We start from the raw sequence: 24057 nt of genomic DNA, 5'->3' as shown, positions 1-24057 counted from the left end.
TATTTAAAATTAGAGATTTATTACAAATATGCCCATAGCAATTAAATAGAAGTATCTATTTCCATATGTGATTTATAAATTATTTGTGGAAAAATCAAATAAAGATAGGTGCTGTTTTCTAAATTTTGGGAAAAAAAGGTTATCAAACCTTCCACTTTAAGATTTAAACATGTCTCTTAGCAGCATTTCATCCTAATTGATGGCATCGGGTTGATTTTTGACAAACTAGTTGCAGAGGAAAGTAAGTATGATTATATGACCAAAGAGATAATATATATCGTTTTCTATTAATGGTTAAATGGGTTGGGGAAATGAATGAAATTAGAATCAGAAAACTTGAATTTGAGTACTAAGTCTACCATAGAATACAATAGTCACATACTTAGAATGCATTTTAGGTGAAAACAATTTGAGTTACATGGAAATAATTTCAGTCAATGAACATTTATTTTCCTTTCTAAAATACTTTTGAAAGTTTTAATTAATTTTTAGCCATCTATTCCTGTCCTATGTTTATAATATTAGCAAACTAAATTAAAAAGAAATTGACTAAATAAATAACAGCACTGGAATATTATACAACTTTAAAAATTGCATTGTGATATGTATTTAGAATGATGGATAGATACTAATCATATATTATTAATTTTAATTTTTGAAGGTTAAAAATAGTATCTTCCAAATGTCACATACCTAGTAGTTGTGTTTCAGTCTTTTTAGGTATTCATTTACTCCAAAAGGCATTATTTAAGTAGTAGTTGTTAACATTAAGCTCTGTTGTAGTTGCATGTAGCAAATGGATGTAAATGAATTTATCACATGACTTATTTCTTTTTATTTTTTTTCAAGGACTTTATTTCTTTATTACTTTGTATACATTCTTATACTTTTTGTTGGGTGTGCAAAAGTAAAGAAAACTAACTGATGATTAGAAACTTTCTAGATAATTTAAAATATGAAAACTTTCTTGAACTCACTGGCAAACAATTAGAGGAGGAAAAATTTTAAAAAGTGCAGATTTAATAGGAAAAATTAAGATCTATTAAAAAGGTCCTGTTTTACATTAAATTTCTTCTATTGATAGCACTTCTTGTATTGCATTACATTAAGAAAGCATCATATTCGGGATCCCTGGGTGGTGCAGCGGTTTGGCGCCTGCCTTTGGCCCAGGGCGCAATCCTGGAGACCCAGGATCGAGTCCCACGTTGGGCTCCCGGTGCATGGAGCCTGCTTCTCCCTCTGCCTGTGTCTCTGCCTCTCTCTCTCTCTCTGTGACTATCATGAATAAATAAAAAAAAAAAAAAAAAAAAAAAGCATCATATTCAAGGTAAAATGTACAGGTATTTCCAAAAACTTGAAAAATTTCATTTACTTATGAATTATTTTAAAGTCAAAAGAAATACAAACCCATGTTTGAAATTTTGGAAAATATTGAAAACTGTAAGTTTAAAGAAGTGCCCTTGTTTATTCAACATTCTGTGGTAACCTGAAATACTATTTCATTTCAATAAGGATAAGTTTGACTTTTTACAGGAATTAGATCTTTCATACAGAGTTTTAATAAATAATAAAATGTAATTTTATGCTTATTAACTGATAGCTAATATTTACTGTCAGATAGTTTTAGCTTCTTTATATACATTTTTAAATTTTAATTGTAATGATATGTGATTGCATTGTGTTTTCCTAACCAGAATTCAAGCTCTCTTCTAAAATTTTTATTGCATTATAATTAAATGTGGAAAAATAGATTAAGTACTCAGTTCCATGAATTTTCACAAAATGAATTGAACAGAGCCATAGAAGACCCTTTGTGTCTCTTGTAGTCACTGTCTTGATTAGTTTTACCTATTTTTAAAACTATTGCTTTGTTGAGATATATTTGCATACCATAAAGTTCACTCTTAAAGTGTATAAGTCAGTAGTTTTTAGTATATTCACAGAGTTGTGCATCTAGCACCACTTCTTCCAGAACACTTTTATCTCCCCCAAAAGAAACCTCATTACCATTAGCACTCATTCCCACACTCTTCAGTCTTTGGCAACCACTAATTTCCTTACTATCTCTGTGGATGTGCCTATACTGGACATTTTACAGAAATTGAGTTATACAATGCGGTCTTTTGTATTTGGCTTTTTCACTTAGCATAACATTTTTTTTTACTTAGCATAATATTTTTAAGGCTCATTTATGTTGTAGCATGTATCAGAACTTCCCTTTTTGAGTGGCAAAAAATATTTTATCAGTATACTACATTTATCATTATATTGGATTTTTTCCTTTTTTTTTTTTTGTCTGTTATAAATAATGCTGCTATGAACATTTATATACAAATATTTATGTGGATGTATGTTGCCCTACATTTTCATTCTTACACCAGTACAACAATGTCTTGGTTACTTTAATTTTAGTGTCAGTTTTAAAGTCAGGAACCATGAGTCCTTCAACTTTGCAGTTTGTTTTAAGAATGTTCTGGCTGTTCTGGTCCCTTGTGTTTTTGTATTAATCTTAAGATCAGCTTGTCAAAATCTGCAAAAATATGTCAGCTGGGATTTTGACAGGAATTACTTTGAATCTTTAGATCAATTTAGGGAGTAACACCATTTTAATAATTAATATTAAGTCTTCTAATCCATGAACATGGGATATCTTTCCATTTATTTTTGTCCTTAATTTTTTTCTTGATGTTTTGTGCTTTTCAATGCACGAGCCATATGCTTCTTTTATTTAATTTATTCAGAAATACCTATTCTTTTTATCCTCATATAAATGAAATTTTTTCATTTTGGTTCACTTATTGCAGCTTTGCCTATTTTTGAACTATATATAAGTGAAATAATTTTGTTGTGTGTTCATTTTCTTTTGTATGTCCCATCTTTTGTTCAATATTATATATGTAAAATGTATTCATGTCACTCCATGTAGCTTAAATTGTTCATTCTTATTGCTATATAGTTTACCATTGTATTAGTATATAATGATATTTATATATTTATATGTTACATCTTGATGTACATTTGTTTCTAGTTTTGGCTATCTTGAATAATGTTATTACTAACATTTTTGTACATGAATTTAGGTGAACATTTATAAATTTGTTCTGGGTATATTCCTAAGCATGAGTTCAGCTTTTGAAAGTACTTCAAAAAGCTTTACAAAATGGTAACAATTTACAGTTCCATTGGCAGTGCTTCAGTTGCTTTTTATACTAAAAAAAACTTTGTATGATCTATATTTAGTCATTTTCAATGTGTAATGATAATCCCATTGTTTAAATTTGCATCTTTCTCATGATTAGTGATGTTGAGCATATTTGTTTGCTTTTAATTAGCAATTTTGGATATTCTCTTTTATATAGTATTTATATAAGTACATTGCTTTATTTTTTATTGAGCCATTTGTCTCATATTTATTTGTAGGAGTTCTTTATTTATTGTAGGTATGAATAATTAAAATAGTATGAAACTGGCCTAAGTATAGGAAATTGAGTAGTGGTTCATAATGGACTCCAGAAAGCAGACTACATATATACTGTGATTTACTTTATGAACAAGATTAATAACAGTGGCGAAATGATGGCCCCTTCAATAATTAGTATTGACTTAATTGATTACCTATACAGTGTGATTTCCTACCTCACATCACATACAAATACTAATCCCAGAGTTTTGAACATCTACATGTGAAATGTAAAATAATATAGGAAAATATATTCATAACCTTAAAGAAGTCAAAGATTTCTTAAAGAGATCGCAAAAGGCAATAACTATTAACCATAAATTTAAGTAATAGTAAACTGGACCTCATTCAAAATAATTTTCTTCATGAAAAAACACTACTAAAGAAGTGAAAAGACAAGACATAGAGCAGGAGAGGATATTTGTAGTTTATATATCCAAAATAGGACTGTTATTCAGAATTCAAATTATTTTAGATATATTTGGTAATTTTATAGACTTTCACTATAAAAGCATGTAACTATGTGTTAGAAAGGATCTTTCCCCTAACTTGGCTGATTAAAAATATCAAGAGAAAAAGTAGTATATGTATCTCAATAGGTTTTAAATCAATTCTTATACATTGGAAAATATTAATCTAAATTCTGCAATTTTCTAAAATCCATTCTTAGTTATAATTTAAAATGGAAGGAACACATTCATATTTAAAGTTTTAAATTTATTTTTTGTTATTTAATTAGCTAAAAGGTAAATCTATTTTATTACCTAAATACCCCTAAATTCTTTTTCTTTTCTTTTCTTTTTAAGATTTTATTTGAAAGAGAGCACAAGTGGGAGGAACAAAGGGAGAGGGAGAAGCAAACTCCCCACTGAGCAGGGATCTAGATGTGGGTATCCATCCCAGGACTCTGGGATCATGACCTGAGCTTAAGACAGACTTAAGGCACCCTTAAATACCCCTAAATTCTATATAAAATCTAATATTCCAAAAGATTCATGGATACATTTTTAGTTTAAAATTTAATTCTATACTACATTATGTTCTCAAAACTTATTAGGGCCTTGTAAGATCGAGTTAGTTTTACATATGAAAATATAGTTAAAAGTGTAGTTAAAAAAAATAAAAACTGTTAGAAATGCTTAGAATCTGATACATCACTTAATTTTAAGAACTGAAGTTATTTTTAAACATATCTATATATAAAATATATTCTCCTTTTTAAAACATCTGTATACATATACTTATAAACATCACATATACAATTGTTTTTTAAAGATCTTATTTGAAAATTTTGATTCCAAAATGTTGGAACTTTTAAATTATACCTAGGCTGTATCTTTCCATGTCAGTAATTACTAATTTTTTTAGAAGTAATTATTTATCCTATACATATTTTTATGATTTCAAACTTACTTTATTGACTTTGTCTTTTGAATTTAAATTGGTTTTTATATATTTGAGATTATTTTAGAGAACTGATTTTTAAACCTCAGAGCTCTTGAAGTTGTACTAATTTTATATAAATTAATTTATTCTATTTACCTCATTTTGAAAAAATTGATAAAAGACTTCTGTGATAGCTGTATCATAAGACATTTTTATTTTGTTACTGTTGAATTCACTGTCAATTTTAATGAATCCTACCCAATTAAAGTGGTGTGCATATTTTTCATGAGTCCATAATCAATATAATCAATTATATTTTTACATAATTGCATAGATATAATTTTATCTCAGGATGTTGGAGGATTAATGTGTTTTTCTAATATGTTGCAGAAATGCGAGAAGCTGGAGAATAATTTTGATGACATCAAGCACACGACTCTTGGTGAGCGAGGAGCTCTCCGAGAAGCAATGAGGTAAGTCTGGGTCACCATAGCAACAGTCACAGATGTGGTAAAGAAAAAGTCATTCTTCATTATTGGGGGAACAAATGAGTTCATTGCCACCATTCAGCTCTGTTCTCTAAGGTATTAATTTGTCAGTGGAGAGACTTCCCTTGAGGCTGTACTTTGGTTTTGAAGCTGCATAAATGTTAAGCCTCAGTGCACAGTAAAAAATGTAAATGTTTAATTTGTTACTTAAAATGCTTAAGGGGTGTCTTGTTTTATATTTATACTAAACTGTGTGATTGAATGGAAATATTGTTCATCTAAATTCTGCCTGAATATAAAAAAATAAACAGTACAATGGTGGTTAAACTGAGTAGTATTTTCTCCTAATTAATATTTAATTTAAAAAGAGGTACTTAAAATTTCATATTCTATTAGATTTTTATAGGATTATATCATAGTGTTTTTAAACTGATTTACATTTTCACACTTTTATAAAACATATGGATTAACTTTTTTCAAATATAACGAGCCTGATGGTTTTTTTTTCTTTTTTCACTTTTTTACCGTTACTATTTCTAAATATTTCTCTGAAATCTCCCCAGACTTGAAACCTTTTTAATAACTTTTAGGAAGCAGTCTTTAAATCTTTCTTTTACTAGACATTAAAAGTGTGAGGAATAAAACTCATCATCCTTAGATCTAGAAAACAACAAATGCGATTAATCTTTAAAGTTCTGAGCTGAACATTCCAGTGGGATAATTTCTAATATATTTGTACAGAAATAGTGTCTTTACCTCTATTTAGCCTATGAAACTACAATTGATTCTTAAAATATAGCTCCTCCTATCAGGTTCTTTTTTCTTTTTAGGACCTTAAGGCTGAAAATAATATAAAATAAGAGAAAGTATAAACCTATGAGGCTTTCTACAAGGATAGGTTGTGTACAATTTTGTTATTGCTAGCACACAGTTACCATATACTTTAGTTTAGAAGCTGCTCTCATTTAGTAAGCTTCCTTTTACCATGCAAGCAGCAGGGGAAAGTAATTAAATTTAATAGAAGCTGCCCTCATTTTGAAGCCACTTCTATTTAAAACCACAGGGGGAGGTAATTAAATTTAATGGAAACAGTAGCTTCTACACAAAGATACATGGTACTTCTGTATAGATGATTATGATGTCACAAAAAGAGGAATAATATATTACTAGTACTGAGAAATTACCAGCTGGAGCGAGTGAGCCTATTTTATTGTTAATGTCTTCACTAATAAAAAAAGAGGGAAAAATAGAACTGAGTATACAATAGAGAATTTGTACCTATAAAATGCAATCAGACATTCACAGGAAGTTAGTTTTTGAAAAGTAGTAATAAATTTAAAATAAGGTATAAAATATATTGTAGAAAAACCCAATACAGAAATTATGAATGAATGAAGTATTTTTCAGTGTAGTCTTTATCCCGTATCTAAAACTACCACAGTTATAGGTTGAAGGCATCATATTTGTACATGCTTATTATAATTATTTTGAATATATTAAGTGTGCACACCAATATTTATCTAGAAAAGTAAAATTATTCTCTGTATTTTTACATCTATTCGGTTTGAAGTAAACACATAGACACACAGGAAGACAAAGAGAATGCCAGCTCTGAAGCTTTGAATAAAAGAACTGAAGGCCTAAAACAGAAAGAATTACAAAGGGCAATGTGAGTGAGAATGGATGTGATTGCGGGAAATATAATGAACAAGGAAAAGACAGTAACTAGTATAGAAAATTTGTTATTAAGGAAAACCAAACAGAATTATGGGAGAATTGTGTATGAAGAAGATAATTCTGCCAAATTTCGTAATACGACTTTTGAAAATACCAGATATTCTGCTTTTAAGAAAGTAGAAACAAACTAATAAGCAAAACAAGTATTACCTGGTTGGAGTAACCTCTCAGTCACTTATACTGTCAGATAAAGCAGTATTCTAAATAATTTAAATCAGCTTTTAATTTTAGGGCTGTATAATGTACTTTGTGTATATCAGCTACATATTTTACACATACACACATATTCATAATGTTTAGATTCTCTAAACACAAATAATTTAGCAACCAGAATATTCAACAATTTAGTATACTGGGGGCTGCCACTTATGTTTTTGCTTGTTTTTTGCCTTTAGGAAATGTAGCAGGAGCTTATTTTTTAAAAATATGCGAGATTAGAGAAGCATGGGAAAAAAGTCGTGATGCTCTGTGACTAAGAATAAGAGGAGAATGCAGAAAGGGGCAAAAATTAATTGTTTTCTCCTCTATGATCAATTTTTGCCTTATATAAAGGGTGTGTATATCAAAGAAAACTATGGAGAGAGTAAGAAATTTGATTTAGGCCTTGAAAGATAGCCAGTTTTGCAAGTAGAGGGAATAGAGTTGAGCAAAGTCATGAAGGTCTTTAAGTGAATAGCGTATGCCAAATATCTGGTATTTTCAACAGTAAATAGTTGATATAAAGCACATCTTTTAAGCTCTTTTGAATATATGTTTCTGCACAAAACTCACATAAGCAGAATTTTTGAGTCAGTAATGTCTCTCCTTATATGTCAAACATCCTTCTGTGTAAATGAAGCAATACAAAGTTGGCAAAGATGATGGGAACAATTCAGAATCTCACAGTGTGAGAAGGGGCAGTGGGAAAAAATTTACTGAAAACCGCAGTTAGCATCAGGGCTGGCCTTAGGAAGCTGGCTGGAAATGTGTTTGTTACCCTACTCTGGAGACCAGTTACCTGCAGTCTAGCTTGTCATGATAAAGAAGGTAAGTTATTTCAGGAAGTCATGTTTTTAAGGAAGCAGGTGACAAGATGAAATATAAAAATTAGAATTTTGTAGAATTCTAATGGGAAAAGAATATACAATGTCGGAATAGAAACAGTCTTTCATTTACTTAATAAATATTTATTTGGTTTCTGTAATATACCAGGTGATGGGAATATGGAAAGAAATAATTCCTGCCCTCAAAGAGGTAATAGTCTAGTGGAGCAGACAGGTACAGAAATCAAATGCTTGATGTGAAAACTCAAAACCCCAGTCTTGAGTCCTTTCTTTGGTTTCCAGAATTCCATGGAGCTTTTGTCTTGGTCCATGGACATGGCCTAGCTCAGCTATGGGAACATTATCTTCTCTCAGAAGCTTAGTCTCTGCAGCAGCCCTCAGGTGGCTTCAGACATCTTCAGTGGTGTTCTTGCCATTTGAGATCCCACCTGTGCTCCCCTCTTATCCTAGATATGAGGACCCATAGCCAACTGTCTTAAAACACAAGAGGCTGGGACACCTGGGCAGCTCAGCAGTTGAGCCTCTGCCTTCGGCTCAGGGCGTGGTCCTGGAGTCCCAGGACGAGTCCCACATCAGGCTTCCCCTTGAGGAGCCTGCTTCTCCCTCTGCCTATGTCTCTGCCTCTCTGTGTCTCTCATGAATAAATAAATAAAATCTTAAAAAAAAAGAAACTTTAAAACACAAGGGGCTATGACCTACTCTGGAATGTACTGTCTAAAAAAAAGCAGGTATTTGATCAGGTTTTGGCTAATCCTAAAATGGGAAAAAATTCATTAAAAAGTTTGTTTTCACAGCAAAATAGAGGGTGCAGTGAAGGTGATGAGAAAGCTAGAGAGATTAGTGAGCTCACTAAGATCAAGGTAGAAGGGTGTAGAGGTCAACAGAGAGGGGGGAGTATGTTTGAGAAATATTGAAATATTTAGAACATAGATCTGATTTGACTTTGTGGCTTAGCCCCAGTAAATCATAACCCTGACTTACCTACTCTTTTTAAAACCTTTTAAAGTATTCTTACTGTGATTGAATAAATTCTAATTTATTCTGTGCCCAACTATATAGTAAATTCCATGAGAGTAGGAGGATTGCTATTTTGCCTTTGTTTGTATTCTTAGCATCACCATAGTATTGGCATATGTTAGGTGCTCAATAATTAGTGGTTGAATTCTTGATAAAGATAAAGATAAGAAGGAGATTTAGTAAGGACAAGTGAAATGTTTTACTTCGAATATTTGGATATACACTAATTAATATGGGGAGAGAAAAAAAAGAGGACTAAGGAAGAATATTTTGGTTTTCAGATGAATTTGAGATAGCTATGGGGAACTTGTGTAAATTTGCAATAAGCAGAGGAAAAATATAATTCTACAATTCAGGAAAAATACTGGGGGTTGATATGCACATTTGGCAGTTGTTGAGTATTTTGATTCTTGTAGCCATAGGAGAGGATGTGATTTCCAAGAATAGGACATCAAATCAGAAAGGAGAGTCTAACCAGATGACTAAGAAAATATTGGGCTTGAAAATGTGTGTCACAAAGGAAACATATTTTGAGATTTAAAAATTATAAATAACTTTCTCCAACAGAGTAAGTTGAAACTGTAAAATAGTGTGCTTGAGAAGAAAAGGGTAGGCGGCAATCCTGGCCAGTGTTCTGTGGCTCCTGAAGATATCTTGAGCAGTGGTGCCCAGAAGAACTTTCTGTGAACTGGAGTAAAACTGCCTCTAGTAGAAGTGTTCTAAGTCTGTGCTTTTTAGCATGATTGCCACTGGACACACATAGCTACAAAGAACCTGAATTATGGCTATTGTAACTGAGGAGCTGAATATTTAATTTTATTTAACTTTTAATCTAAATGTAAATAGTTGTATGCAGTTAGGGGCTGTGGTTTGGATGTATCACCCTATGGGGTTATGTTTGAGTTGCTAACATAACATTCATCCATCTCTCACTAATGGGATTCTCATCAGTGGAGTGGCTAGGTTAAGGCTAAACCATGTTCACACACATTATACATATATATCATATACTAGCTCTCAAAAAATGTAGAATAAAAGGTAGATTCATAATATAGTAATGGTTGTAAAACCAAAATTAACAACAATGACTTGATATGGAGGGGGTAAGTGACTATTATTCTCTAAGATAATTAACAACAATAACACTTTAGGAATTAATAAAAGAATTTAGTAATGTCAGATTTAAGATAAAGATGGAAATTGATGAGGTTTTCTGTGTATTATCCATATAACTAGTTAGTGGTTGCAACTGACAGTAGATCCTATGATGATCCTATGAATTTATTATATTATAAGGTACCCCAAATCATGCAGGACATGTTGAATCATTCAATAGGTAGTATAAGAAGCAGTTGTTCTGTTATTTGGAAAAAAGAAATCACTTCATATTTTTACTGCACAGGTGCTAAAGGATGTTTCATGTATATTAAAGAACTAAATGAAATATAAACGAAACAGCCAAAGTCCACTAAATATGGAAGTGACTACTTTTTTTTTTTTTTTTTTTGAGGTTTGGATGGGGAAAGAGATGATGAGCTACTACTAAAAAGTAGTTGAAAAAAATCACTAAGCTTTGCTCTCATTAAAAAAGTTTCTGTACGTAGTAAGAAATCATGAAATTCAAAGACCGCATCAGCGTACTCTATTGCTGTATGTTTAAAAGATTCAAAAAGATTAGGAGCTCAATGGCTAATTGGCAAAGTATGATTAAGAAACCTTTGAAAATATTCAACTGTAACAGCCAACAAAATATAAGTTATGTAAAAAATGTACTAATTTCCTGATTACTGACATCACTGCAGTTCAGTGGGGAGGAGATTTTTGAGTGCTAGCATTGGAAATGGCAAGACAGTCATTTCTCTTTCTCAGAGCTCAAGAACAGAGGAAATGATTGCTGTATTTAAGGAAAGGATTGCACCAGTAAGTATGAAGAGCCTTAAAACAAACATACCCGTTTCATATTAATTTAACTTCCTGAAATAGATTATGCAGAAGACTGAAAAATTAAGGATAATCTGAATCTATTCCTCAAACTATTAGAATATTACAGCAAATAAATTGAAGAGAACCTCGTCATCTACTATTAAGGAAACAAATAAGAAAATGAATATTATATATATAAAACATATGATTCATATTTATATATACATATACGATTTTATATTTACATACAAGTATATAAACTTAAATATATTTATAAAATATTTATGTAATAACGTATAGTATTTTACACACACATACATAAATGGTAAATTGTGGCATATTCTTTCTGGATATTAAAAGAGTCTTCATGGTGTTTTTAGTAACACATGAATCCTCATGTTAAAATGTTCACTGAAAAACGCCAGGAAACAAAATTGCGTGTAGAACATTATCTCCACTGACTAGAAAGAATGCAGAGAAAGAAGATGAGATTAAAATAGAGTAAAATAGCTATTATATCTAGGTGATGGGCGAACAGATACTTTATTCAGGCTTATAATTTTCTGTTCTGAATTTTCTATAATGGAAGCATATTATGAATGATTTGAAAAATAATGAACTAAGAAATGGAGAAATGGAAAAAATAAAATATGAATACTAGGGTAAGTGGTAAAAATCAGATTTTAGACTCCAACCGTGATTTTAGGTTATTAATCTTTTTTTAGTCTTACTTTTTTTTGTAAAATAGGATTAAAACCTTAATAGGATTAATATGAGGAACAACAATAATGGAGGATGCTTTGTAATTTATGAAACATCAATAAAATGATGATACAAAGTATTACAATGTTTGTATACATCATTTGCATTTAATGGTGTTAGAGTGATTATTTCAAAAAGAACTTACATATGTCATATATAATGGAATTGACTGGAAAACTTCAGTGTAGCCTTAGAATTTAGAATACCAGAGGGAATATTTCTTGTCTAACTTATACAGAGTTTATTGTAATTCCATGGCTATGTGGAAATAATTGTACAGGATTTCTGAAAATGATGACATAAGAAAAAAAATTAAAGACAGGAAAAAATGCATCTCTGGGTTAAATCTCTGTCTATTGTATGATAGTAGTGAATTTAGAGCTAAAATTCACAACTTGTTTTTTGTCATATTTTCTCCTTATCACTGCCAATTCAGCCTTCTTATCATGCCAAAGGGATTTGATTTCTGTATTATCATATTGTGCACCTTTCTTAGACCCTGTAATAAATTCTAAACATCAAGGGGAAAAGTGGAACCTTTTTAACATTGTGTCTCTCTGTCCCCCTTTCAGTTCCAGAGGCAATAGCTAGACATGTTTAGTACAAATATGAAATTGAAAAATAAGTCAATTGAATAACTTGAGAAAAAGGAGACCCAAATTCTGAAAAAGAAAGGGCCCATATAGTTCATTAAAAAGAAAAAAAAATGTGGTATAAAGGTTTTAGATAATACAGAAAAATATAGATTGGTCAGATTTATGGTTATACCTCAATGATGAGAATGTAAATTATATTGTTGGAATTTGAACATTGATAATCAGGTATTAGTTTTTTAAATGCAGAGTCACACCTATTCAGTGACACCTGTTATATTTAGATTATTATTATGGGATGAACTTCCAGGACATATATGAAATTTATTCTTCCTTTCTGCTAGGCTTCGTCACGTGTTAGAACTTCTGTCACTAGATGGTGATATTGAGTTGCACAGTTTATATTTCTGGCTTTTTTTCTGGTGTGTGTAATAGTAATTGTAGGTGTGCCATAAACACAGCCGTTTATGTAGAGTTAAACTAAGTGTAACTGTATAAGCTTGGAGGATAGTTTTAAGAGATACAATCACATTCTAAATATTTCAGTCAAAAATTTAACATTGCTTTACTGTTTCTTTACTTTAGACTCATTAGACTTTGGAGGGTGGAAGAAATATAAATAGCAATCTAAACGTCATTAAAGACTCCAGTCTTAAGGAGAGATTCAGAGATATTGAAAAGAGGTATTTTTCAGCTTTTCTCTTCTAGATGTGTTAGTCTAAAAAGTATATCTTTAATTTCACTTCTTTGTTAATTTCCAGTGGTAATGGGACTGTTTACCAACTGATCTAAGGGTTGTGTTACTCGTGGTACCTAGCTGCTAATTGTTTTATTAATGTTTTAGTTATAGTAAGATTATATCTCTTACTAAGCATAATGGTTAAACTACGCTGATATTTCTTTAAATGGTACTTCTACATGAACTGGTGTAAAAACTGTTTCTATGAGTAGTTTGTCTATCTGAATAAGACCTAAAGTTAAGAATATTAGTCTTAAAAGAAAGAATATTAGTCTTATCCTACTAAATCTTAATTTTGTAGGTTTATTGTGTGTATGCATATATTATATATGTATAAATGTGTATGTTTGTATATGTAAATGTGTTACTATTTCCCTCTCTCTCTTTGTCTAAATCTTCCCTTCCAAGTCAAGGAAATCTTGTAGTGTGACAGTATTTTGCATTTGGAGATCCCTATGCTCTTTAGACATATTTATTAGGATTACAAAAATTTATGTACAAGGGGATTCAATGAAATTCTTTTATAATAGTAAAAAAAGGAAAAGAGTGGGAGAAAACAGCCTAAATATTTATGAATAGTTAGTTGAATAATTTAAAAATGAATATAAGATATGAAAAATTTTGAAATATCATTGAAATAAAATATGAGATAAAATGAGAAAGTATTTTTTAAAGATTTTATTTATTTATTCATGAGAGACACACAGAGAGAAAGAGGCAGAGACACAGGCAGAGGGAGAAGCAGGCTGGCTCCATGCAGGGAGCCTGACGTGGGCCTCGATCCCAGGTCTCCAGGATCATGCACTGAGCCGAAGGCAGGCACTAAACTGCTGAGCCACCCGGGCTGCCCAAAATGAGAAAATATTAACAAAATTCTTATAGTAAAATCATCAGATGGTTAAATAGTATGGAAAGTAAATACATTTTTTTTCAAAATTCTAGATGTTATATAATGCTATCAATGATTACAGATGATTTCACATTTGATACATTTTTTTTTGCTTTCAAAGCTCTCAGAAATATACATTATCTTTGTGATCATAAATACCCGTGTGTGTGTATCTATGTTTGGTTTTTAACTATATGAAAAGTTTGTCCAGTGAGATTGGATTCAGAAACAATATGTTAGTTTTCCATTTTAAGCAGATTTCTTGATCCTTCATAATTATATTTCTGCGAGTCTTCTCTCACTAAAGGTATCAGCAAGTATCTCTCTAGAAAGGTCCTCCAACCAAGTCAGCAAATTATGAGTATCCTCTTCTTTTATGCAGAGGAGAATATCTTGTCTTTATCATTTCTGTTTTAAGGAGGTACATATTCCACCATTGCCCACAGTAGGTTTCTGCATTTTGTCACCTAACATATGCATGTATGAATATTTTTATATATTCCATTTCTTAATTAACATCTTAGAAACCAAGCTTAATGTTTTAGATTTTGTGAAATCTAGACACAAAAGTATGCTATCACTTTCTCTAGATCATGATGATATGACTACTCTAATAAATGGCACTGGTATACAACTTAGAAAATGTAGGTTAGGCATTAGGGAAATGATTAATTACCTAAAAATATACAATTAATTGCATTTGATTATATATTCTATATAATTAAGTTTATGTGATTTGTGTAATATGAATATATGTATATATTCATACACACATATATGTGCCAAAAGGTACACACAAATATATGTTTGATGTCATTTGTTTACAGGATAAGTTATGAATGTTACTTTCATTCATTCCAGGAGTGAATTGAAAGCAAGATTTATCATTTAGTTTTGGATGGACCAGAGATACTTTAATTTTTTCACTATTTATCAGAAATAGGAGAAAAGTCCTGGAATAATTCTCACTAATGTTTATTAATAAAGTCAAATATATGCTTAGCATTAATACTTTGAATTGTTTATTCATTTGGTAGTGATTAGTATATATGAATTTGGAACTATGTTGATTTACAAATCTTCTTCTCTACTTTAAATTTTAATTAGAACTTGAATATGAGAAATATTGATTATATACATATCAGTGATAAATTTTTGAAACAACAGCACAAATGAAATCAGGCATTGGTTAATTTAATTATATATTTGTAAACTGCATTATCATATTAATCTAAGCATTTGTTCATTCAACCTGGTGCCTACTATATACTAGACACTATTTAAAAGGAGTATTTGTAGATGAAAATCAAATTAAAATTTTAACTAGCATTTATGACAACTTGGTAACTTTAGAATGAAATAAAATCATTGGTAAATTGGATGTTTATATTTAAAACACAAATTAGCATCAATATACATAAATAGAATTTAGCCATGCTAAAAAAAATTACATTTTCCCCTTAGTAGCTGAAGATTGTGTATTAAAACTAGAAAGGAAGGGATACAGCTTTTGTTTTGCTACCAAAGAAAAGTGCAGAGCTAAGTCTTACTCTAGAATGCTTATCATTTTAGATACAGACTTTGAATGAGCAGCTAATAGCTAAAATTATTTAGGAGATAAAAATTGGTACTGTGAGGATTAGCTTTAATTTTAAGTATCCATAATTGAAGTGCCACATTATGATTTTAATGTTATGATAATCTTGTTAACAAGCTGTTGTGTATATACTATCATATTTTAATGTAGTTGCAAAGCTTAAGTAAACCATAAAGTAAATTGCTTTTTGAATCAGGCTTTTACAAGTGGAAAATTAGTGGTTTACATGTTTTGAATACATATTTTGTAATTATGTGTGGCATTTTCTACAACTTAAGAAGAATAATAGAATAGGTTTATAGATAATATATTATTGTTCATAATACATTGGCATATTTTGTTATTGTGCATTCTAATTAGCTTGGGTTTATTCCACATGTACTATAAAATAATAACTGATTCTACTTCTTTTTCTGTAATAGTCTTCTCTTCTGGAAGATATACGTTGTAGTTTAGTGATGCTATTTCTCATTTCTCATATACCAGCACATTACTTTTAACCAAAAATTAATATCTGTCTTATCTAGTATTTGTACAGGTTATTGTGATATATATGAATTACATCCATTGGGAGTGTTTTTGTTTATTTATCTTTGGGGTAGAAAAAAAATGTCCTGTTCTGATGATTGTTGATGATAGCTAATTAGATTTACTTTTTCTGAATTTGTAACTTCGGTTGTCAAAGACAAAGCATGCCAGTTTGATAGTCTAAAACAGAAATAAGCAAACTTTGGGGTACCTGGGTGGCTTGGTTAGTTAAGCCTCTGACTCTTGGTTTCAGCTCAAGTCATGGTATCTGGTAGCCTAAGGCAGGCTCCATGCTCAGCAGGGAGTCTACTTGAGAATTCTCTCTCTCTCCCCACCTCCCTCTTCCCTCACCTCCCTTTTCCCCCACTTCTGCTCTCTTTCTCTCTCTCTCCAATAAATAAATAAAATCTTAAAAAAAGAAAGAAAGAAACCAACTTCAGAGTAAAAGTCCAGTTAGTAAATACTTTCCAACCTCTGATTCATACAGTCTCTGTTGTAATTACTCAGTTATGCTGATGTAGTACAAAACTGGCTACACAGACGATATGTGATCTAATATGTGTAGCTGCACGGATGTGGCTGTGTCCTAATAAAATGGTATGGAAACAGGAAGCCAGGTGGATTTGTCCCGTGGGTCATAGTTTATTGATCTCTGGTTAAGAGCAGACTTGGCATAAATCAATTAAAATAAATTTAAAAAAATAATTTGGCAAATATATTATGAATTTTGATTGTCTCAGATTAATACTAAAAATTAGTATGAAGCTCTTCCAATTTTGTTAACAAAGATGGCTATAAAACATTTACTGACTCTCATTATTTCCCTATTTCTGGGCTAATCCTTGAAATTGAGTAAGTTGCACTTCGTAGATTACTCATTCGAATAATAAGCATAATTTAGAGATAAATCACCAGTTGCAATTGTAAAATCACCAATAAGCAACCAACATGCAGTATTGGTATCAGTGCTACTGAATCAATTAGCATTCATTTATTATGTTTATGGCTTAGAGTTAAAATGTGGACTAAAGACTGAAGAGCCGTCTGCATTATGAAACACTATAATGGGGATCCCTGGGTGGCTCAGTGGTTCAGCGCCTGCCTTTGGCCCAGGGCGCGATCCTGGAGTCCTGGGATCGAGTCCCGCATCGGGCTCCCGGCATGGAGCCTGCTTCTCCCTCCTCCTGTGTCTCTGCCTCTCTCTCTCTCTCTCTCTCTCTATGTCTATCATGAATAAATAAATAAATCTTAAAAAAAAAGAAACACTATAATGTTACTCTTCATTTTGGCACTGGTTTGCCACAATGTAGTACCTATAAAAATATGACATTGTGATATCTTAGTTTGTTAATTATTCTGATAAATGTGTGAAGAATCATGGCATCTACTAAAGATACATACATGATATCTGATGTTGATTGGAAAATATTGTGATGTGTTCCATGATCCATTACTTTAATTCCTTTAAAAAGGTTTATGCCTATGAGATTATCTAAGGAACTTCATTTAAAAAATTTAACCAATCTATATTTAATAAATCTGTGAATTACAAGTAATTATTTTTCTTCTACTCCATGAAGAATTTTTCAGTATTAAATGAGATGCCATTTGGGATACTCTGAGCTCTTTTTAAAAAAATAATCTTGATGTTTAAAGTTCAGTCATCTAATGTTTTCCAAAGACCCTCATAAGAAAATTAGTTTAATTTAGTACATTTCCTAACTTTTAGCTGTATAGTTCTCTTCCATTTTAAGGGCCATTATTTTGGATGGCAAATAGAAGAAATGAGTCACTTAATTTTCAAATCTTCCATAATATCAACTTTCATCAAGTTTTAGTGGAAATGGATATTTGTCATTGAACTACAGAGGTAATACTTTTAATGGGTATCTGTGCTATTTTTACAAACCAGTTATCTTGCCAGTATCTTCCTCTTTCAGGAGACTTTAGAAAAATCTTTTTTTTTATTTTTATTATTATTTTTTTAAGATGGGAAAGAAAAATGATTTACAATAAGGTTAAATTACTTACTGGTATTAAATTTGTCATTGTCATATTTTCTCCCCATATTTCATTTTTCCTTCATCCCTTTAGAAATTGTTTATAATTTCATATTCTGTGAGAGAATATTGCTTGAGACATTTCTCACCCAGGGGTTAGAATTGTGTTGAAATTTAAACAGTTTGGATGAAAAAGCTGTTTTGGAGATCAGATTTTTTTCTTTTTAAAATAGCGGAACAAGTGTAAGATTATTTTCAATGCAAAAAAAGTTACTGGTTTTGATAGAGAATTATAATTAAGTGACTAAATATGAATAAAATACATTTATTTATTTTCTTTTTCAGTTTTTATTTATTTATAATTTTTTAAAAAGATTTTATTTATTCATGAGAGAGAGAGAAAGAGAGAGAGACAGAGACAGAGAGACAGAGACACAGGCAGAGGGAGAAGCAGGCTCCAGGCGGGGAGCCTGACGTGGGGTTGAAGGCAGTGCTAAACCGCTGAGTGACCAGGGCTGCCCTCAGTTTTTATATAAATTCCAGTTAGTTGGCATACAGTGTAATATTAGTTGCAGGTGTAGAATTTAGTGATTTGTCACTTACATACAATACCCAGTGCTCATCACAACAATTTTGCTCCTTAATACCCATTACCCATTTATCCTCTCCACTGAGCTACCTCCCCTTCAGCAACCTTCAGTTTATTCTGTATTGTTAAGAGTCTGTTTTATGGTTTGCCACATGGTGGGGAGAAAAAGAGAGAGATGAAAACCATAAATAATTTCAAAAGCATTGGATGCCAGTTGGAGCCAGTTACTACCATTCATTTAAATCTGAGAATCATCCCTTCTGTTGGGTCAATCCATTAAAAATGAAAGTTTATTGTTATTTGGTATTAATCTAAGACTTACATTGCAATTAATATTTATTCAGGATTGTTCTTTTCATCTAAAATCTTTGGGGAATTGATGGTTCTTTCAGTATTTCTACCAAAAATTTGCATGATTTCAAGTCTCATGACAAATATATGTGTCACATCATTTTTCTACAGATGATATATCTATATCAGAAAGGTATCTGTATCAATACTAATGAATGCTATCTGTAACCTATAAGTATGTAAGCAAACTATGATTTTCTAGATATATCTAAATTATTTCAAGCCTCTTATTATTTTTGTATTTATTATTATTTATATTTTATCAAATTGATTATATATAACAACAAGTGCAATTTAAAAGTGATGATATATAGAATCATAAATGCACATTGGAATCATTTTGGGAGAGGAAGAGACTTTAGAAAGTCCAAATACCTAGGCCGAACTTCATACTAATTAAATTAAATTCTGTGTGGGAGTTGGGGGACTACAGTTAGTATAAGTATTTTTAAAGCATCCCAGGTGATTCCAGAATGCAGCAAGATTGAGGACTACACTTCGAGTTGGACTTCATGAAGGCTGTTCTGCACACAGCAGCCAGAAACGTCTTATTACTTTATCAGATCATGTTTCTTTTCCACTCAAAACCCCTCAGTGACTTCCTACCTCACTTGGAGTGAAAGGGAAAATTCCTACAATGCCCTATATAATCCAGATCCTCTCCACTGTCTCCTTGACCTTATATTTTATGACTTAATTTCTCTCCTACTTTTAGCCACAGTGGCCTAAATTCTTAGAAATTAAACAATACATTTCAAAATAACCATGGGACAGAGAAAAAATCACAAAGATATTTAAAATATATATATTTGGAACTGAGTAATAATGAAAATAAAGCATCAAAATTTTACAGATACGATTAAAGCATAATTTAGAGGAAAATTTACAGCCACTTTGGATGGTAGTTTTACAGTTTATTATAAGACTAACTGCCCTTACCATTTTTAGCATAATTGAAAAATGATTATGGATATATAAATAATTATTTTAAATAATAAAAAGATTTTAAAAACCAAATTTAAAAAAATGTTTTACCTAATAGCATCAGGAACAAGGTGAGAGAGCTCACTGTTAACATTCCATTTCAGTACCCCATTAGAATTCTGGCTAATGCAATAAAATAATGAAAGGAAATAATAGGTATACTGATTGGGAAGGGAGAAATAAAACTGTATTTGTTTACAGATGACATGATTGTTTTGTAGAAAGTCTAACAGAATGATGAAAAAACCCCTATTGGGATTAACAATTATATCAAGGTTGTAAGATAAAAGGTTAATATACAAAGTCAGTTGTTTTCCTAATATCAGCAATGAACAGTTGGAATTTGAAATAAAAAGAATAGCATTTACATTAGCATCCAAAAAAATGAAATATGTAGTTATAAATCTAGTAAAATCTGTACAAGATGCATATGAAGAAAACTGTGAAACTCTAATAAATGAAATAGAAGGAAAGAAAGAAAGAAGAAAGAAAGAAGAGAAGAAAGAAAGAAGAAAGAAAGAAAGAAAGAAAGAAAAGAAAGAAAACAAAAAAAGAAAGAAAAGAAAAGGAAAGGAAAGAAAGAAAGAAAGATAGATATTCCATGTTCCTGGATAGGAAGTCTCAATATTGTTCTGATGTTAGTTCTTTCCAACTTGGTCTTCATATTCAACACAATCCAAATCAAAATCCCGGCAAGATACTTTTGGTTATCAACAAACTGATTCTGCAATTAACATGGAAAGGTAAATGACTCAGAATAGGAACAGTCATATTGAAGGAGAAGAACAAAATCAGAGGACTGATACGCCCCACTCTAAGACATTCTGTAAAGCTACAATAATCAACATGGTATTTTATGGCTAAAGAAGAGACAAATCAATGAAACAGAACAGATTGTTCAGATATAGACCCACACAAATAGAGTCAACTGATCTTTGACAGAAGAGCAAAGGCAATAGGATAGAAAAGGGATAATCTTTCAAGAAGTAGGGCTGGAACAATGACATCCACATGAAAAAAAATCTAAACAGATCTTACACCTTTCACAAAAATTAATTCAAAGTTGATCATAGACTTAAATGTAAAATACAAAACTAGAAAATTCTTAGAAGACAATATTAGAGAAAACCCGCGTGATCTTGAGTTAGCAATGACTTTCAGATACAATAGTGAGGCACGATTCATGAATGAAAGATTGATAACCTGGACCTTATTAAAATTAAGAAATTTCTGCTCTACAAAAGACACTGTCAAGAGAACGAGAAGACAAGCCACAAATTAGGGAAAAAAAGAATTTTCAAAAGACATATTTGATAAAGGGCTGTTACTCAAAATGTACAATAAACTCAATGATGAGAAAATGACCTGGTTAAAAAATGGGCAAAAGATCTGAATATACAACTCATCAAAGAAGATACACAGATGGAAAATAAGCATGTGGAAAGATGCTCAATATCATATATGATTAGGAAATGGCCAATTAATACAATGAGATACCATAATAGCTGTTAGAGTACACGTTTCAAAAAGTGAAAACACTGACACCACCAAATGCTGACAAAGAGGTGTAACAAAAGGATCTCTGATTCATTGCTGATGAGACTGCAAAATAGTACAACCTGTTAGGAGATAGTTTGGCAGTTTCTTACAAAACCAAACATATTCTTACCATATGATTTAGCAATTGCACTTGATATGTGCCCAAATGAATTGAAAACTTCCTCATGAAGACCTGCACATGGATGCTTATTGTAGCTTTATTCATAATTGCAAAAATTGGAAGCAACCAAGTTCCCCTGTGGATGAATGGATAAAGAAACTGATACATCCAGATCATGACAGGTAATGGCATATTATTCAGCACTAAAACGAAGTGAGTTATACCATGCAAAAATACAGAGGTAACTTAAATGTGCATAATTAAAGAAGCCGGTCTGAAAAGGCCATGTACTATATGATTCCAACTCTGTGACATTCTTGAAAAAGCACAACTTGTAGAGACAGTAAAAAGATCAGGAATTGCCAGGCATTTGTGGAGCACAGAGGATTTTAGGGCAGAGAAATTGTTCTGTATGGCATTGTAATGGTGGATATATGTCTATACATTTGTTGGAACTCATAAAATGTACAACATATTACCCTTATGTAAATGTCTTCTTGAGTTTCCAGTTGTAACGCCTCTTTTTGCATGCCAATAATCATTAAAAGTTTTGCTGATTTCTCCTCAGTTCATTTTGGGAATGTTCTCCCCTCTGAGGAACTTTAGTTTATGTAGTCTTTGCTTTTTCAGATCCTGATGCCTCAAAACAGTGTTTGTGGTTAATATAGTTTTTTCTAGTTTTTGGCAATGGGAGCATAGATTGACCACCTGTGACTTCCTACATTATGCCTAGAAGTTGAGGCCTCCATTTGCCTACCTTAACACATTGTTTTGGTAATAAGTTATATCTTGAGTAAATAAAAGAAATTACATGTCATTAACTTTAAAGAAAAATTTGTTTTTTTATAATTTATTTATTTGTTTTGTTTATTTGAAGCATACTATTTAATCCACTGCCCCCCCCCCCCCCCACCATTTTTTTCTAGAATATAGGCATATAAAGTTTTCATCCCTGGTCCTCTTCTCACTGCTTTCATGCCTTTAGTGATATAATCTACTTCTCTTGTCTTTTTTCACAATCTGTATATTAGTGTCTCCTACATCAGTATTATCTGTCACATCACTCTCTTGAACCCCAAAGCCATGGTTCTAAGGCTTATTTCAGCATTTGAGTGTTCGTCAGGAACCTCAAACTCAACTATTCAAAACCAAAATTTATTTGGTTTACTTTTCAACTGGTCTCCTATCATCCCAGGGTTCTAATTTTGGCTCTGTCATTAGGGCTGTCTGTAAATTTTAGTAATCTCTTTAACTTCTATGAATGTTATTTTTCAAAACACTTTTTAAAAAATATTTTATTTATTTATCCATGAGAGAGAGAGAGAGAGGCAGAGACACAGGCAGAAGGAGAAGCAGGCTCCATGCAAGGAGCCCGATGTGGGCCTTGATCCCGTGAGTCCGGGATCACGCCCTGAGCCAAAGGCAGACGCTTAACCACTGAACCATCCAGGCATCCCTCAAAAACACTTCAATTTATATTTCATTTAAATGAATCAAAATAGAGCAGGGTCATTGCTTATTTTAAGAAAATATTTTATCAAGTGTCAAATTAGATTGATCTTTTCTCAAAACCAAAATAGTATATGTTCAGGTTACCTAACATGTAAGTTAAATAATTCACTACTTTGATAAGAATTAATTGGTCAAGTTAAACAAGGAACAGTTAAGGATAACTTGGTCCTGTCAACTCAATTCAATGTTCAGAAGCATAGGTGTGAAAATCCTAAGAGACAAGGCTAAATTAGTTTTAATTGAGCCTTTATATGACCACTTAGCATTTACTTTTCTAAAGTGTCTGTTTTTACAACTAAAATATGCAACCTGTTGTCTTCTAATTTCTTTAATTCCCTCTTCTTTTCTCAGGAGAGAGTTCTGTATCATTAAGTATGCTATACCTGGGTGAACCCAATCAAATGACTTAGACTTTGGTGTAGGAAAATAAATATCAATGGGATCTGTAGGGATAGATAATGTCAAAGATACATTTAGGATGCATCTAATTAAAGTTTTGTGAAATAAATGCATTCATTTATTTTCCCTAATGAATTTGTATAGTATGTTAAAATCCTCACAAATAGTGGGGACAGAGATTTAGGATATCATACAATAGCATGTAATTTGCAAAATTATGTTCAATTTCTTTCCACATTTTGTTAATGTAGTATTCACAAGTGTGCCTATTCTTAAAGAAAATATATGTGTTTTTATGTGAAATAAAATCTTTTGGTATCCTTATAAGCTGATCCTCAGTTAATCTTGGTAGTACTTAAAGAGCAGGTGTTATTTGTATGAAGCTCCAAATTGGATGTTA

At 31.4% G+C, this 24057-nt stretch overlaps 1 protein-coding gene across 3 annotated transcripts in view; it reads left to right on the top strand.

Moving 5' to 3' along the window:
* The window catches only part of DPYD (dihydropyrimidine dehydrogenase), a 798341-nt gene that overhangs the window by 102859 nt on the left and 671425 nt on the right, over positions 1 to 24057 (top strand). For 2 of the 3 annotated variants that reach the window (XM_077905543.1, XM_077905544.1), the window contains exon 3: positions 5237 to 5319. In XM_077905543.1, coding sequence (XP_077761669.1) covers positions 5237 to 5319 — 83 coding nt within the window. Of the gene's footprint in view, positions 1 to 5236; positions 5320 to 12994; positions 13093 to 24057 lie in introns of those variants that run through there. The other variant, XM_077905545.1, reaches the window with a different exon arrangement.

This window comes from Canis aureus, chromosome 8, assembly GCF_053574225.1.
Source record: "Canis aureus isolate CA01 chromosome 8, VMU_Caureus_v.1.0, whole genome shotgun sequence".
Taxonomy (NCBI): Eukaryota; Metazoa; Chordata; class Mammalia; order Carnivora; family Canidae; genus Canis; species Canis aureus.
The sequence above is the reverse complement of the archived record's forward strand: the minus strand, read 5'-3'. Positions and strand labels throughout refer to the sequence as shown.